We start from the raw sequence: 13,841 nt of genomic DNA, 5'->3' as shown, positions 1-13,841 counted from the left end.
TTTGCTGGCAATTCTCTGAGCTTTACTATTCTCAGTCTTTTTCTAGCTGAACTCTTCTGGTCTGGAGGAACCTGAAGCATGGAACTGTGTGTGTGAGTGCTGGGTTGTCAAACACCCTTGAATTCAATGAGTGGATTGAGTGTGTGGTAGAATTTGAAAGTAAACCCACCAAGTTCATTACTCAATGTACCTCATTTTAGCTCTTAAAAATTCAGCGGGCACTGTGTCTGAATATGTTGCTAGAAGCTGTCATGTTGATAGTTTCTCAGGGGAGTGTGGTTAAATGGTGACTGGTTTTGTGTTTGTTTCTAGTTGCTGTGGATACAGCCCTTAAACACATGGTAGTGTTCATCTAGAAAACTTTCTAGATCATACTGTGTTCTTTATTTGCTTCTGTGGATATTGCTGAGAAATTACAATCTTGTCCCAAATGAATTACATAGCATCACCTACATTCACCTTTAAAGGCAGTAGAATAAAATGTGTGCCATATGTATTCATTTCCTGAAAATACCAGCTTGCAATTTTTTTGCTGCTTTTTAAACTTTGCTTTTGCAGTTATTTTCTTTCACATTCTTTTGTCTAATCTACTTTGTAAATAGTTTGTCCTATTTTTCTTTTTTTCCCATTATCTGATCATCTGTTCCCCTTCATATCACTGTCACATTTTCCCCGCTGTGCCATTTTCCTCCTACATTTTTGTCACCTCTTCACCTTCATATCTCTTGTTTCCCATACTTTGTATTTGCTCCTATATAAAATGCTTCTTCACTTTGGGGAAGTTCTCTCCTGTCATGTCTGACCACCAGTAATCATTTGCTATTTTATCCTTTTGCTACTGTAATATTGATAAAAGTTGGTCTTCCTCTCCTGATGTTTCTATTTCTAGATCTCTTTTATTTCTCAGCATTTTGCTAAAGTTTATCTTTATTGTAACCCAAATAAAACCCTGGTGGGAAAAGGGAAGCAACTGCAGCATCTGTGCACCAGTGTGAGTATCAGGGCATCAACTTGACTTTCACTTCCCATTGAGAACGTGGAGGGAGGCTGGCAGAGAACCAGACTGTGAATAGATAGGGAAGATATTGTGCCTAGGTGGTATTGGCTACTCTGATGTCACTACAGACTGTTATGAGGAGGTGGTGGAAGGTTGCAAAAAGGTGAGGATCACCTTGTGTTGGCATTAAGTACAACTCCTTGGAGCACTCCTTGCTGTGCCCATTCAGGATGGGCAGTGTATCAACCTCAGTCCCTTCGTCTTGAAAGAATGGGTTTTGGATCTGCAGAGCATTTTTGCTGAGCATGTTAAGGACATCATATTGCCTTCTTCTTTAATTCTCTTAAGTATCTTATATCAGGGAAGGGCTTCACCAGGTTGCTCCAGACTGTAACAAGCCTACAGCCATACATGAAAATCTTCATTTCACTACCTCTCTGTCTACCCTGTTGGCCACTTCAAGCTTATGCTCTCTTTTCCCTCCTATATTCTTGTTCTTCTCTTCCAGTTGCCATTAATTTTCACTGAGGGCAGAATCTCCTAGATTTATACCACATGGTATCTCATATGTATATCTCATCTTCATCATATATGAGATTCTGCTGCTTGCAAAGACCAGACTTTTATAACAAAGGGACTTCCTCTAATTGTTTGTTCATTAGATGTCTTTCTCCTGGGACACAGGAGAGATGTTCTGTGGGTAGGCACACTGAGTGTCTGCATTATTATGGGGAGCCTCATATCCTGAACAATTTGCAAGTTTCAGATTTTGTCAACTAAGGACTGTGTGTCTAAATTGGTAATTTACCTTCTGGTTATATCTAAGGAATAAACTCCCGACCTTGGAAAAAAATAGATTAATGGAGCAAAGGTTTTCCTGGCTCAAGAATTCTTCCTCAGGAATGTTATCCTCATTCAGGAGGGTAGAAAAGAAATCCCCCAGTGAATATACTCCTAGACAGTCCAATTCTGCTTTTTCAAAGTGAAGAGCTAGACCTGGCTTATTTTTTAGCTTTTCTACTGGTACTGAGGTGGCGCTTCAATGAAGTTTTCTTGAATCACTTCACAAGTCTGAGTACCCGAAAGAAGTCCTTCCAACAGATATTTTGAACCATGAAGACCTTCTGCAACTTTATACATTGCCAAGTCCACAAAACCCCTTGTTGTCACAGCCAGGACCTCAGATGGAAGCAGCTTTTCCATTTTGTTCCACAAATGTGTGTATCATTATCAGGAAGGAAACTACCAGACTGCTTTACCTGAATAAATGAGTGAGACTTTCAGCCAAGTGTCACACCAAGTCTTTTCTCTAATTTCCATTCCAATCAGTCTGTGTTACTAAGGCTTCTTTGGGATTTTGTGACGTGTTTGAATAGAATCTGCCTTTAGCAACACTTGCATAAATTCCAAAGGCAGTGATATTTAGGGTACCGATAGGATAAAAAAGCTTTTATGCCTAGACTCCAGGGAAATGTGTGCACAGGATTTGACATCATATTTTTAAAGAATTCTGTTAAGCAGTGAGTGATTTAGAGATTCATTTCAGCCTATGAATGATGCTTGTATGCTGCAGCAGTAATCACTGTGGCTAAATTTAGACTCAGTATTCCATCACTCTTCCCTTCCTCTGCATGCCAATGTACACATGTGGACACCTTTTGAAATAACAGACAGTTTCCATTTTTGTAGAGAGAACAATATCTTTTCCTTCAGACCTGTGTGTCTTAAACTCATCCTTTGCTTTTTTATGCTCTTCTGGCATTTTTCAAGCCTTGGTTATTCTCTGTAGTTGTTTAAAACTATTTTCTTTGTGTTGAAAATAAACTTGTATTTATATCAAGAGTGTATGGAGTGTAAAAACTGCATATGCTGCTGATGTTGGCATGCCTGAACTCTGGTTTTTAATAGTTTCATTTCAGCAATATATTTGCAGCAACTGATAACCCACTGCTATCTAGACATTCTGGATTATTTTGCTGCATGATTTCTTTAATGGATTCTAGGTGTGAAATGAAAAATGTTGAATTTCCTGTTGAATTTCCCAGTAATGAACAATTCATGACTATTTCCTCTACAGACTACCACAGAAACTTCAGATTTCTGTCTTGTTTATGGAAGTTGGCAATTCCACAAGCTGACAGAACTAGAGCCAGCAGACACTAGTACAACTAGAATAAGCTGTGTGTCTCATTAACAGCCAGCTGTCACAATCACAAGATTGAGTTTCTCTATCTACTACTCATTGGTAGCACCCTGCTCATATATTGAACAATCCTTTTTTCTCTTGGACTGGAATGATGAAATTCTCTTTCATTTTGACTTAGCTTTTGAGCTACAGCCTTTGAAATTGGTTTAAGATTTGTAATCAGCTTCATTAGAGAAGCTGATTAGACAACTTCATAAAGCAAAACACTGTTTTATTTCAAAGCAAATGAATTGTTTGGAAAATAGAATATTTTTATTCTCCTATGTGATTGGTCTATATTTCTTTCCTCTGGCAATTTAACTAGAGGCAATTTCTTACAAAAAGCTTATGAGATACCAAATTGCCCCAGACATTTCCAGAGTATTTAATCCACAGAACTTGTTGAATCAAATTCTGTTTACAGAAGGCAGGGGTTTTTTAGGTGTACCTGTCACTTCGTTTCTAATGAACATGGTGCAAATAAGGCATCTGTTTTGGGGGCAGTCAGTTACTGGATGCCAGGTCTGCTCCTGTTGTCCTTCCAGTCTGCACTTAGAGAGACTCAATGGCCAATTTCTTCTTCCAGAGTGCCATTCTTCCAGATGGCTAATTTCTTCTTCCATTTTCCATGGTATGTAGTGAAAAAGAAGCCTGTGCTTCAGATAGTACATGGTCCTCCTTAATATGTGGGTTTTCGGGTTTGAACTCTGATACTTGCACATAACAGCTGTGAGCTGGTTCCACCCTTGTTCCTTAACGTGCTGCTGTGGTGGCTTAAGCCCAGCCAGCAACGAAGCACCACACAGCCACTCACACCTCCTTCTGCCACCCTGGTGGAGGGGTGAGGAGAATCAAAACTTGGTTGAGATAAGAACAGTGTAATAATTGAAACAAAGTAAAATACAGTAGTAGTAATAATAATAAAAATAATAATATTTTTTTTAAATCCACAAATATGTGATGCACAATACAATTGCTCACCACTGGCTGACAGAGGCCAAACCCCATTCCCTAACCTGGATCAGCCCTCCTTTTGGTTAACTCACACAGTTGTATATCCTGGGCATGGTATTCTATGGTGTGAAATGTCCTTCTGTCCTTTCAGTTCACCTGTCCCAGCTGTGCAACCTTCCAGCCTTTTTTTGTGTACCTCCTCACTGGCAGAGCATGAGCCACACAAAAATTAGTCCTTGACTTAAGATAAATACAGCTTAGCAACCCCCCAAATATCAGTGTGTTACCAACATTGTACTGATTCCAAAACACAGCACTACCAGCTGCTGAGAAGAAATTAACTCTGTCCCAGCTGAAATCAGGACAGACACCTTAAAAGGTGCCACAGGTGCAAAGTGTGGACACCTTTAATATTGACTTTGAGATGTTAATAAATGGAAGCTAATCCTATTTGCAGCTAAGACAGAACTTGAACCTTCACATCCCAGAATGGGATGCTGATCTGTTTTTTTCCCTATGTCATTACAGACTAGTCTTTTATTTACTAAGGGATGTATATTTACATTATGTAGTCTTTGTATGATTATGTAGTATTTTTGAGGATTTAGGTTTGAGTTTCCTTTGTGCCAAGAGTTTATCTCAGCTTGTAAAATCAAAACAATTTTAGAACTCTGATTTCTCACTTTGATTCCAGTCTCTTCTTATTCCTTATTACTCTTTGAAAAGGTTTTTGCACAGGAGATAAGTGAAGAATTATCTAATCATTATGCTTCAAGACCAGTTCAGTGTCACAAGTCCAGATCTAAAGAGCCATGGGGTAAGGATTAAAACTAACTCTGTTTTGTGCAAAATGTCTAATATAGAGCTAAAGTTACTTCCTCAAGTACAGACTCCATGCTCATGCTGGTGGACCTGCCTTCAGCAGCTGGAACACTGGACAATCCCAGTGTCATGCCAGTGCATGAAATCCCTTCCATTGTCTCTCAGGCAGCTTCAGAAGCCAGATTAAGGTGTTCCTTCTAGATTTCAAAGGAAATAGCTGATCAGGCTTCAGAAAAGACCACATGTGGATTTCTGAACTTGTGTGACATACGAGCTCCTCAGGGACAATGCAGGCATCAAAGTTCAGGATGCAGAAACTAAGAGCTGGAGACAGAGCCTTTTGGCTGAATAGACTTGTCTGTAGGATAAATTTTCAGGAAATTAGAATATCATTAGAAATTGCTGGGGTGCTTTACTTGGTCAAAAATTTTTTCTGTTGTTAAAAACAACGCCTACAACATTATTAATAATTAATAATAGTTTCTACCCCCTTTTAAAAGAGGGAAGTTATTAAAGTAAGAGGAAAACAAAACGCCAAAAAAATTCTCCCCAAACAACCAAAAAACAGAAGAGTTTTATTGTCACAAAAAGAGACAGGCTAGACTTTGAGTAAGTGTGCTGGAAATTTCACCATTTTTCTTTCTTATGAAATGTTTAGGGCAGCAGATATCATGTCATCCAAGGCTAGGCTTTTTTTTGTTTGTTTGTTTATTTATATCATCAGTATATGGACTTTGGAGTCAATACATTGTTGAACAATTTATGCCAGAAAAGCAAGTCAGTGTTTCTTCTTTTCAGTAAATTTTGTTATGAAGCTTTATATGAAAAAAAAATAAGATGGTATTTATGTCTTTATCAAGTAAAGACTTCTATACAGAGTGGAATATTTTACAAATGTAACTTTAAAAGGTGAAATGCAAAGCAATTTCCTTTTTCTTTTTTCTCACTGTGGTTATTATGTTAAGAAAAGGTGAACGTGACCTATCAGGAGGTTCTTCCTGTTTGTGCAAGGAGATGGCAAGTTGGCATTAACCATCTACAGGAGATAACATTATCAAAATATCTTAACCACGTGCATCACTTTCAAAAGGATTTTTAAAAGGCCTTTAATTTCTTTTTAAATTAATGTAATTAAAATATGTGCATATCTGAAGGCTACATAACTGGATATTTGTTAATTGTCCATAATTCAACACTTTAATTTGTGAAGCTTTGGATAAGAAGTGTTTTTACAAAATATGCCATGGCAGGTGTGTATATGGGAAACAGGTTGACCTGTTTTTCAAAACAGAGAAGAAGGAGATTATCTGAAAAGAAGTGGCATAGCCAGGTTTTAGCAGGCTGTACAATCAGAGACATTTGCTAGTTCTAGATATTTCTTCCTTATTCTGCAGGAAAGGAGGATACTTATTTCCTGTAAACAGAATTGTCCCAGGCACCATTAAAAGAAAAAAACAACAACCCAAATTTTAAAAAAGAAAAACAAAATCAAGGATGTGACTTCAGAAGGCACAGCTTCTGTATGTAAAGGCTTGGCAGCTGTCCAGGAGTAAATCATCAATATGGCATTTCCTTAAAATCTTCTCTGTAATGAAGAGCTGCTGTTTTCCCCATTTCTTTAGTTCACTCCATTTGTAAATCTCATTCTCGGGTCATCTAAACTTGTGATGAGTTTGTTGTCGTCCTGTAACAGAAGTTCCAACATCACCAGTGTTCTCCTAATCCATTTCCAATAGTGATTTATTAGAGACCAGTAAAATTACTTCCTTGGTATGTTTGTCTCCTATCAGGCAGTAACAAAGAACTTAAAATCAACTGATTCGCCCAGTCTGTGCTGCTAAACAAAAGGAGACTTCTGACTTTTTCTAAAAAATTACAGCATTGGATTAAAGGGGGAAGAAAGTCTTACAGACCTTTCTTAGGTTTGTCTTGTCACCTTTCTAGTCAAATAATTAATGAAGCAGTGCTTTTGTCAAATCTTTCTCCTGATGACATGTCAAAGACTAAGCTGGGAACAGAGATAAGGGCCCAGGCACCAAATTGTGCACAGCATTTTTATGAATCATGGTCTAGAATTTTTCAATGCTCCACATTCTCTAGCGGAACACCTGCACTGGCTGCTCCCCAGCACCAAAGATCAGGACCAAGAAAAATATTGCCTAAGATAATCTCAGTGCAAGATATCCTAAGTCTATCAGTTGTAGAATCTAGCTCTAGATGTAAGAGGCTTAAGGCATCCTCCTGACCTAGTCCTGGGTCATGTTCAGTCTCAGCCCCCAAACCATGTAGAGTTGAACTTAATTCTTTTTATAACAAGCTGCCAACAGGAATCACAGAAGAACTGCCTGCATTTCACTAAATGGATTAGACTGACACACTGAAAGTGTTATCACTGAAAGTGCTGCTCAGGAAAGGAGCTTCCATAGTTGACCCTGGAGCATCCCCACTACTTAGTGTTTTGGACCACTCCAGAGAGCTTTGTTATCTGAGACAAAGCTTCTGTGGAGAGTGGGAAGATTGGTGTGAGCTCCCCTGTGCTGTTGGGTGTTGGTGCTGAGGGTCAAGTGTGGTGTGAAATGCTTAAATACGGTTTGCTGATTTCCCAGGAGGGAGTCTCAGATGGTTTAGAAGCATCACTTACATAAATTAATCAGACTGGATATCTTCATTTGAAATCTTCTTGACTTCTCACAAGTAAGTCTGGTGGCACAGTGTAAAACCACTGTGCTACAGAAATGATAATGAAATTATGAAGGGGAGGTCTGCAAAATAATTTCTGTAAGGCAAGAATGAATATTAGTTTGGAAATCTCCTTCTGTGCATTTTTGAACTGGAATTTGTGATACTTACTTGATGTTAAGACATTATTTATGTAAAGACTTTATTTGGTGCTTGGTATGGCTCAATTTAAAACAGATCTTCATGTTTCTGCTGTGACAGTTAAGGTTGTCTGAAGGTCTTTGCACATCCGTACTGTGAATCCATAACCTTGATCTCAGTCTCCTGTGGATTTAAGACATTTGCTGCACTTCCCAGTTTTCCCTTACCTTTATGAGACTGACCACATTACCAGTCCCGTAGTTCCTGCTGCAGTTCCTTGAATCCCTGTTCTTTTGAGCCTGACCTTGTGGATGTGTGTCATCTAATTAGAAGCAAGACTGTGAAGGGAAACAATTTTCTTTCTGTTAAGATAAATGATCCTAATGCACCCAGTTTTGGTGAAGTTTAAAAGACTACACAGATGAGTTGTGCATCACAATGTCGGGGTTAATCCTAACCATCAGTCTTCACATACCATTAATGTTGGATATTTCCCTCTCATTAATATAGCTGAGAGCTGATACATTATGTTTACCATGGTTTCCAAAGGTAATTGAAATACTTGATTTTGATCTAATTTGTCTAGTCTGTTTTCTCTGGGAAGAGGTCTTCACATGAAACTCTTTTGAATGCTTCAGTCAACATCTGTAATTTATTAAGGTATCTGCTGTAAACCTTCAAAACTAAATAGTTGTAAGAAAATATTTGTAAGGAAATGGCAGTTCTTATTGAAAATAATGAATTCTGTGTATGTTAATGCAAACTGTATTGTAAGCTTAAGGTAAGGAAGTAGACAAGTCTGTAGCATTAGGTGAGAGAGCCCAGGACAGAGAGGATGCAGAACCAAACTGGAATAGGCAGCTCGGTATTGAAGCTCAGGGCACTGCTGGAAAGGTACATTTATTTTGGTCTTCAGGTACACTGAGATAAAGGCAAATTAAGGTATATTGTAGATTTTGTATTTGATATACATTATTGTGTATGACTTATGGTGCCTCAAAGGGATGTGTCATAGTCCTGTTACTATTTTTACCAATTCAGTGTGAATGATTTGTGGCAGTATTACTTTCTTCTCAAGTCATCTCTAAATAGTAAAAACAGGTAAAGCAGCATTAGTGCAGTGCTCTCACTGAACTGTAGAGCTTAGTAGACTCTGAGAAATTCAAAGTTCAAACTCAAAGTAATTCTTAGTTATGGGAAATTATATGTGGGGAAGTACAGGAGGCAATTCCCCAAGACCACAATGGAGTGCAGTGGTGTCAGTAGAAGATCTGATCCCTCTTTCTCCTTAGGTGATGCACCAAACCAGTTCTCCTTTTTACTACACTGTGCTGTTTGACTAACATGAGACTTACACAGAATTCTTTGATCAAAACCTCATGAATGTTAAGCAAATATTTTATACAGTATGGGAAATGTAGACACATACTTTTAAAATTCAAATTCACTAACAGTGGGATCTATGTCTTGAAAATGGGTGATGGCTTCTGGCTATTTCACATCTTCACAAGGAAAAATGTACTCTAGTATAGAAGGGACTAGAATATTTCTCAAGCTGATGTTTCAAGTCTCATGACTCTTCAAATGTTTTTTTTAAGTGTGCCATTGTACTGCCCCCTGTGGTGTCTGGGCTGGTTGAGTCTCCTCTGGACAGAACGGAAGGAAACATAGGAAAGGGCAGGAATGCTAAATATTTTTTTTTTTTTTGTGAGCGCATTTAGCTGTTGCTGATCTGATTGAGCAGAGGGTATTTAATGCTCTAAGGATACATAAAGGCAGGAAGAGCACTCTGAGGGAAGAAAAGAAAAAGCTCTCGTAAGAGGAAGGCCTTCTGAGAAACAACGTTAGAGAACTAAAATAGAGCAACTAAAGGAAGGAAGGCCATGTCCTATATATACAGAAAGGGAGGGGGATCTTCTCCATAGTAACAGGGAGAGCAGGGAGGAGGGAAAGGACATCACAGACTGACAGACTGCAAAAAATGTTTCAACTATAGAAAAGAGAGATTGGGGTATGCTGTCACCTGCTTATGGGATCTATGGGCTTTGTGTGATACAAAATCCCTTCCAAAATGTCGATTTTAGCTAATGAAATGAGGATTAATTATTTCTGGACAATTATAAAGCTTGTATTTTAGTATTTCTTCTTTATGTTCCAAATATCTTGCTATTACAAGAGCTGAAGTTTGGTTGTTAAGAGGAAGTTTCAGTTCTGTGATTTGCACCATACCTATGTTACTGCTGTCTGTTTGCATTATTACTATGTAGTTACAAGATGTTTTGGCACTGGAACATGGCCAGATTTTGCAACAATATTTTATACACAGAAGTTAGGTAAATGTGGTGGGTCTGCAAGTCACACTGGTGTCACAGAAGTAGTCACTTGCATGGAAGTCCCAGATGTCCCGAAGGTTGGGTTTATTCTGTTTCCTGATGTAATTTTACTGATGCACTGAGAAGCCCCTTTTGCTTTTTTCCCTTACTTATTCCTTGTACTCTTTTTCCCTTGTTAACTTCAGCAGCAATTTTGTAAAGTAGTTGCAGGACCTGCTGTTGCCCCTCTTGCCAGGACAACCCCTGTTAGTAAAGACAGCTGTCTTTCAGCCTCAGAAACCTAGCACTGTACTAAACAGATCTATCCAAATGGATCTGAAACATCCTTTCCTCCTTCTTTTCCTCATTTTTCAATGATTACTTCAATTAACAAGTAAAGACGTAACCAGTCAAGTTTTTGCTTCACAGGAGACTACAGCAGTTTTTGTACTTTAAAATAAAGTACTTTACTTAAACATCTGCTTTGATATAATGTGGTACAGATGATTTTTTGTTTGAAACATTTGTAGTTCTTTTTGCAAAGACTGACAGTGGTGTCTGCTTTCAGGGCGGGATGATTAACTGGAATAGACTGTTTCCTCCTCTACGTCATAGACATAACGCAAATTATCAAGATCACCCATCTGAACAAGGCATACCTCCACCTACTGAGGTTTCTGAAGAGCAGGTAAACACTTTCTATTTTAAAATGGTATTTTAAATGGTTAGGAATTAATCTCTACTAATTTTTTATCATCTGTTTACACAGTTTCTCTATGCAGCAAAAATGAGCATATAAGGTAATGGCTGCAATACAGAGACAGCATATTGTCATTAATATCCAAACCAGAATTACAGAGCTACTTGGGAATTTCTACTTTTATGTGTTACTGCTTGTATTTTGTATTTAAAGATGTTGATGGTTTCAGTAGTGGAAACTATTCAAATCTCATATAAGAAATGTTTCAAAGAAAGAAGATTGATAAATGAATTTCATTATTTGTCATGTAGAAATCATCTTCGCAATCCTCAGCTTAAGTTTCCAATTCAGTAATTTTGGGGTTTTTTTAAATAAAAATGTTATGCAAAACACACTTGGGCTAAAACTTGGATGTTTCCCTCCATAATGTGGTTGACTAATTTCTTATACTGATGCCACATACAAGATTGTGTCCTTTCTATCAAGTATAGATTTACATTTCTAGACTTTTTTCTGATAGTTTTATTCTCAAAAGAGATTATTATTTACTTAGAAATTGAACAATTTAAGATTAGTGTTATTCCTGCATTCAGAATTTATTGCTTGCAGTCAAGATCTCCAGGTTGTAGCCTATCTGCAGTTAGCTGTATTGGCCATTTTATAGTTTAAGGTCTCCGCTGCCCTCGAACAAGATTAGGTTTCTTTCCCTTTTTGCTTTTTTATAAGGAGGTAAGTCAACACTTGGTAGCAGCAATGTGATTTTTAGTTTAAGCTGAACTTCTCCCAAACAGAAATCTTTTCTATGATCTGATTTCTAGCTTTGATTGGATGTTAGATTGTGTTCAAAATGTTCAAAACTTTTTACTGCACTTTTGACTGCAAACTTTCAGGGCTACATCTAGAAAAGGGAAAAAAACCACCACCAACAACAAAAAGATAAACTCCAAAAAAACCAACAAAACCCCAACTAACAACAACAACAAAAAAGAAAATAATAATAAAAACCCACATGAAAAAGCATGTTCTGAGACAAAGCCCAGAAACTTTGTTTTGGCTGTCCTGAAGGCCTACTCAGTGCCAGTATGGGACGGACCAAAAGATTTCTCTGCTGGGTTGGCTTACTCCTTTAAATACTGGCAAATTCTGCTTATGGGGACTTCTTTTTTTGGGCCAAAACTAATGAAATAGTTGCCAGTCTGGATTCTTCCCAAGGCCCAGATTTATGAAAGCAATATGCACTTATGTTTTCTGATGCATTGAGGATGTAGGGCTCACTTGATTGCTGTCATTTCCAAGGCTCTCTGGTTACCCTGCAAAGAAGAAGTCATTAAAGCACCTTTGGTTTTTCAAGACTCTACTAATAATGCCAAAAGTTGTCTTAAAATGGCAGAAATGCAAGGGTTTCATCTGTTCATCACATTAAAGTTTGTGAGCATTTGCAATGCTTGTGGACAAAAATCTCTGCATTTCTTGTGGGGTTTTAGCACCTTTAGTTACTGTTGCCAGTTATACACTGTTTCCTGGAGCTGGATTCATTTCCTGTGGTTAAAATATACTCAGATGAACAGAGGATTTTGTTATTACTATTCCCCGTGGTGCTTGATGAGTATTTCTGCAGATAGGAACGTTGCAATTCCATCCACCATTTCTTAAAGTTAGAATTCATGGCAACTGCAATTAAAGCTTTACTTCTGAAGTGCGTTTCTGTGGTTAGCTTTTATTCCACTGCCTGCCCTTTTTCTTATAAAAAACCCACAATCTTAGATGAAAAATAAGAGTTACAGATTACAAAGTTGAGTTTGGACTTAAATTGTTGCTGCAGGAGCGCTGAAAGTAACAATTCGTTTCTCTCCCTATGAGAAGGTGAAGAAACGTGGCAGTGGATTGTAAGGTTGATGTTCTGACATCCAAGGTAGCTGTTCTCAAATGTGTTGTGGGGGTGTATTTATATTAAGAAAAGGAGGACCTGTGCCTCTGAGCAAACTTGGCACTTGTATATTTCTCAGGAAGTCACCAAAGCAGAGATGACTAAAAATACTGAAAGTTCTGGAGGTGTCTTAGAGGAAAGAAAAGCTGCTTTTGGTGGCAACTTTCTTTTAAAAATACTTTCAGTGCTAGTGCTGCACATTGGTCTTGCACCCTGGGAAAATTCCTCTCGAGATGTGTACAGCCTCCTCTGCGTTCCTGCTTCACTCTGCTGCTGCAGGCTCACTGCAGGCAGAGGAGGAGGAGTGCCAGGGGCTCTCTGACAGCTTCTGTAGCCCAGCACTTCCAGGTGCAGAGTTGTGGTGTCTGGCCATGAGACCCTTTGAAGCAGGAATAGGAATCTTTATGCTGCCAGCAGCCACAGTTACTTTGACATGCCATTCCCTGCCCTCCCACACCTTTTTTCCACTTCTGGAAGATTAATTATAAACGTGAATTAGTTATATTGTGACTTTCAGTCATACCAAAGTGAGACTTACAGATTTTAAATGTAATTTAAGTTGGTATTTAACCATAAATTAAATTTGCATTGCCTTTTAATGTCTTTTAACACAGAGCACAAAGTTAGGTGTCAAGTATGTGATATTATAAAGAGGACTGGTCAAGTGGTTATTGATTTAACAAATCACTATCTTAATGTGCCCTTTTCCATGTTTTTCTTCTGTCAGATGTCATTGATTTTTGCTTTGCAGAAGTTTTTGCCAAAAAGTTGCTTTTTTGAGTATATGTAGAAGCCCTCCAAGAATTTTCCTAAACCAGTTTAAGTATTGTACTTCCTCTACTTTAGGTTTATTAAAAAACTAACTTTAAGGTTTATTTTAAAAACCCCAACACCTGGAATTAATAGTTTTGAGGGGGTTTTTAAATCCTCTCTGGAGAAGTAGATCTTTTCAAGGAAAAGAGCTGAAGATGCATTCTGGATAGGTTTTCTCATCTGCTCTACAATTCTGTGTTTTGGTCAGTGTTGTTTCTTGAGATCCTGTTCTAGTTGAGAGCAGTAAGCCCCCAGGTCAGACTGTAGTTGTCATGTGTGGTACCAGACTCTAGATTTTACTCTTCTTTCAA

General features: G+C 38.1%; 1 protein-coding gene across 1 annotated transcript in view; it reads left to right on the top strand.

Annotated features, from left to right (window-relative positions):
• Positions 1-13,841, top strand: part of UBAC2 (UBA domain containing 2) — an 87,675-nt gene that overhangs the window by 72,763 nt on the left and 1,071 nt on the right. The window contains exon 8 of the mRNA XM_058018970.1: positions 10,659-10,778. Within this exon, the coding sequence (XP_057874953.1) occupies positions 10,659-10,778 (120 nt within the window). The remainder of the gene's footprint in view (positions 1-10,658; positions 10,779-13,841) is intronic.

The sequence above is a fragment of the Melospiza georgiana genome, chromosome 2, assembly GCF_028018845.1.
Source record: "Melospiza georgiana isolate bMelGeo1 chromosome 2, bMelGeo1.pri, whole genome shotgun sequence".
NCBI classification, from domain to species: Eukaryota; Metazoa; Chordata; class Aves; order Passeriformes; family Passerellidae; genus Melospiza; species Melospiza georgiana.
Note: the sequence above shows the minus strand (reverse complement) of the source record. Positions and strands in the feature narration are given on the sequence as shown.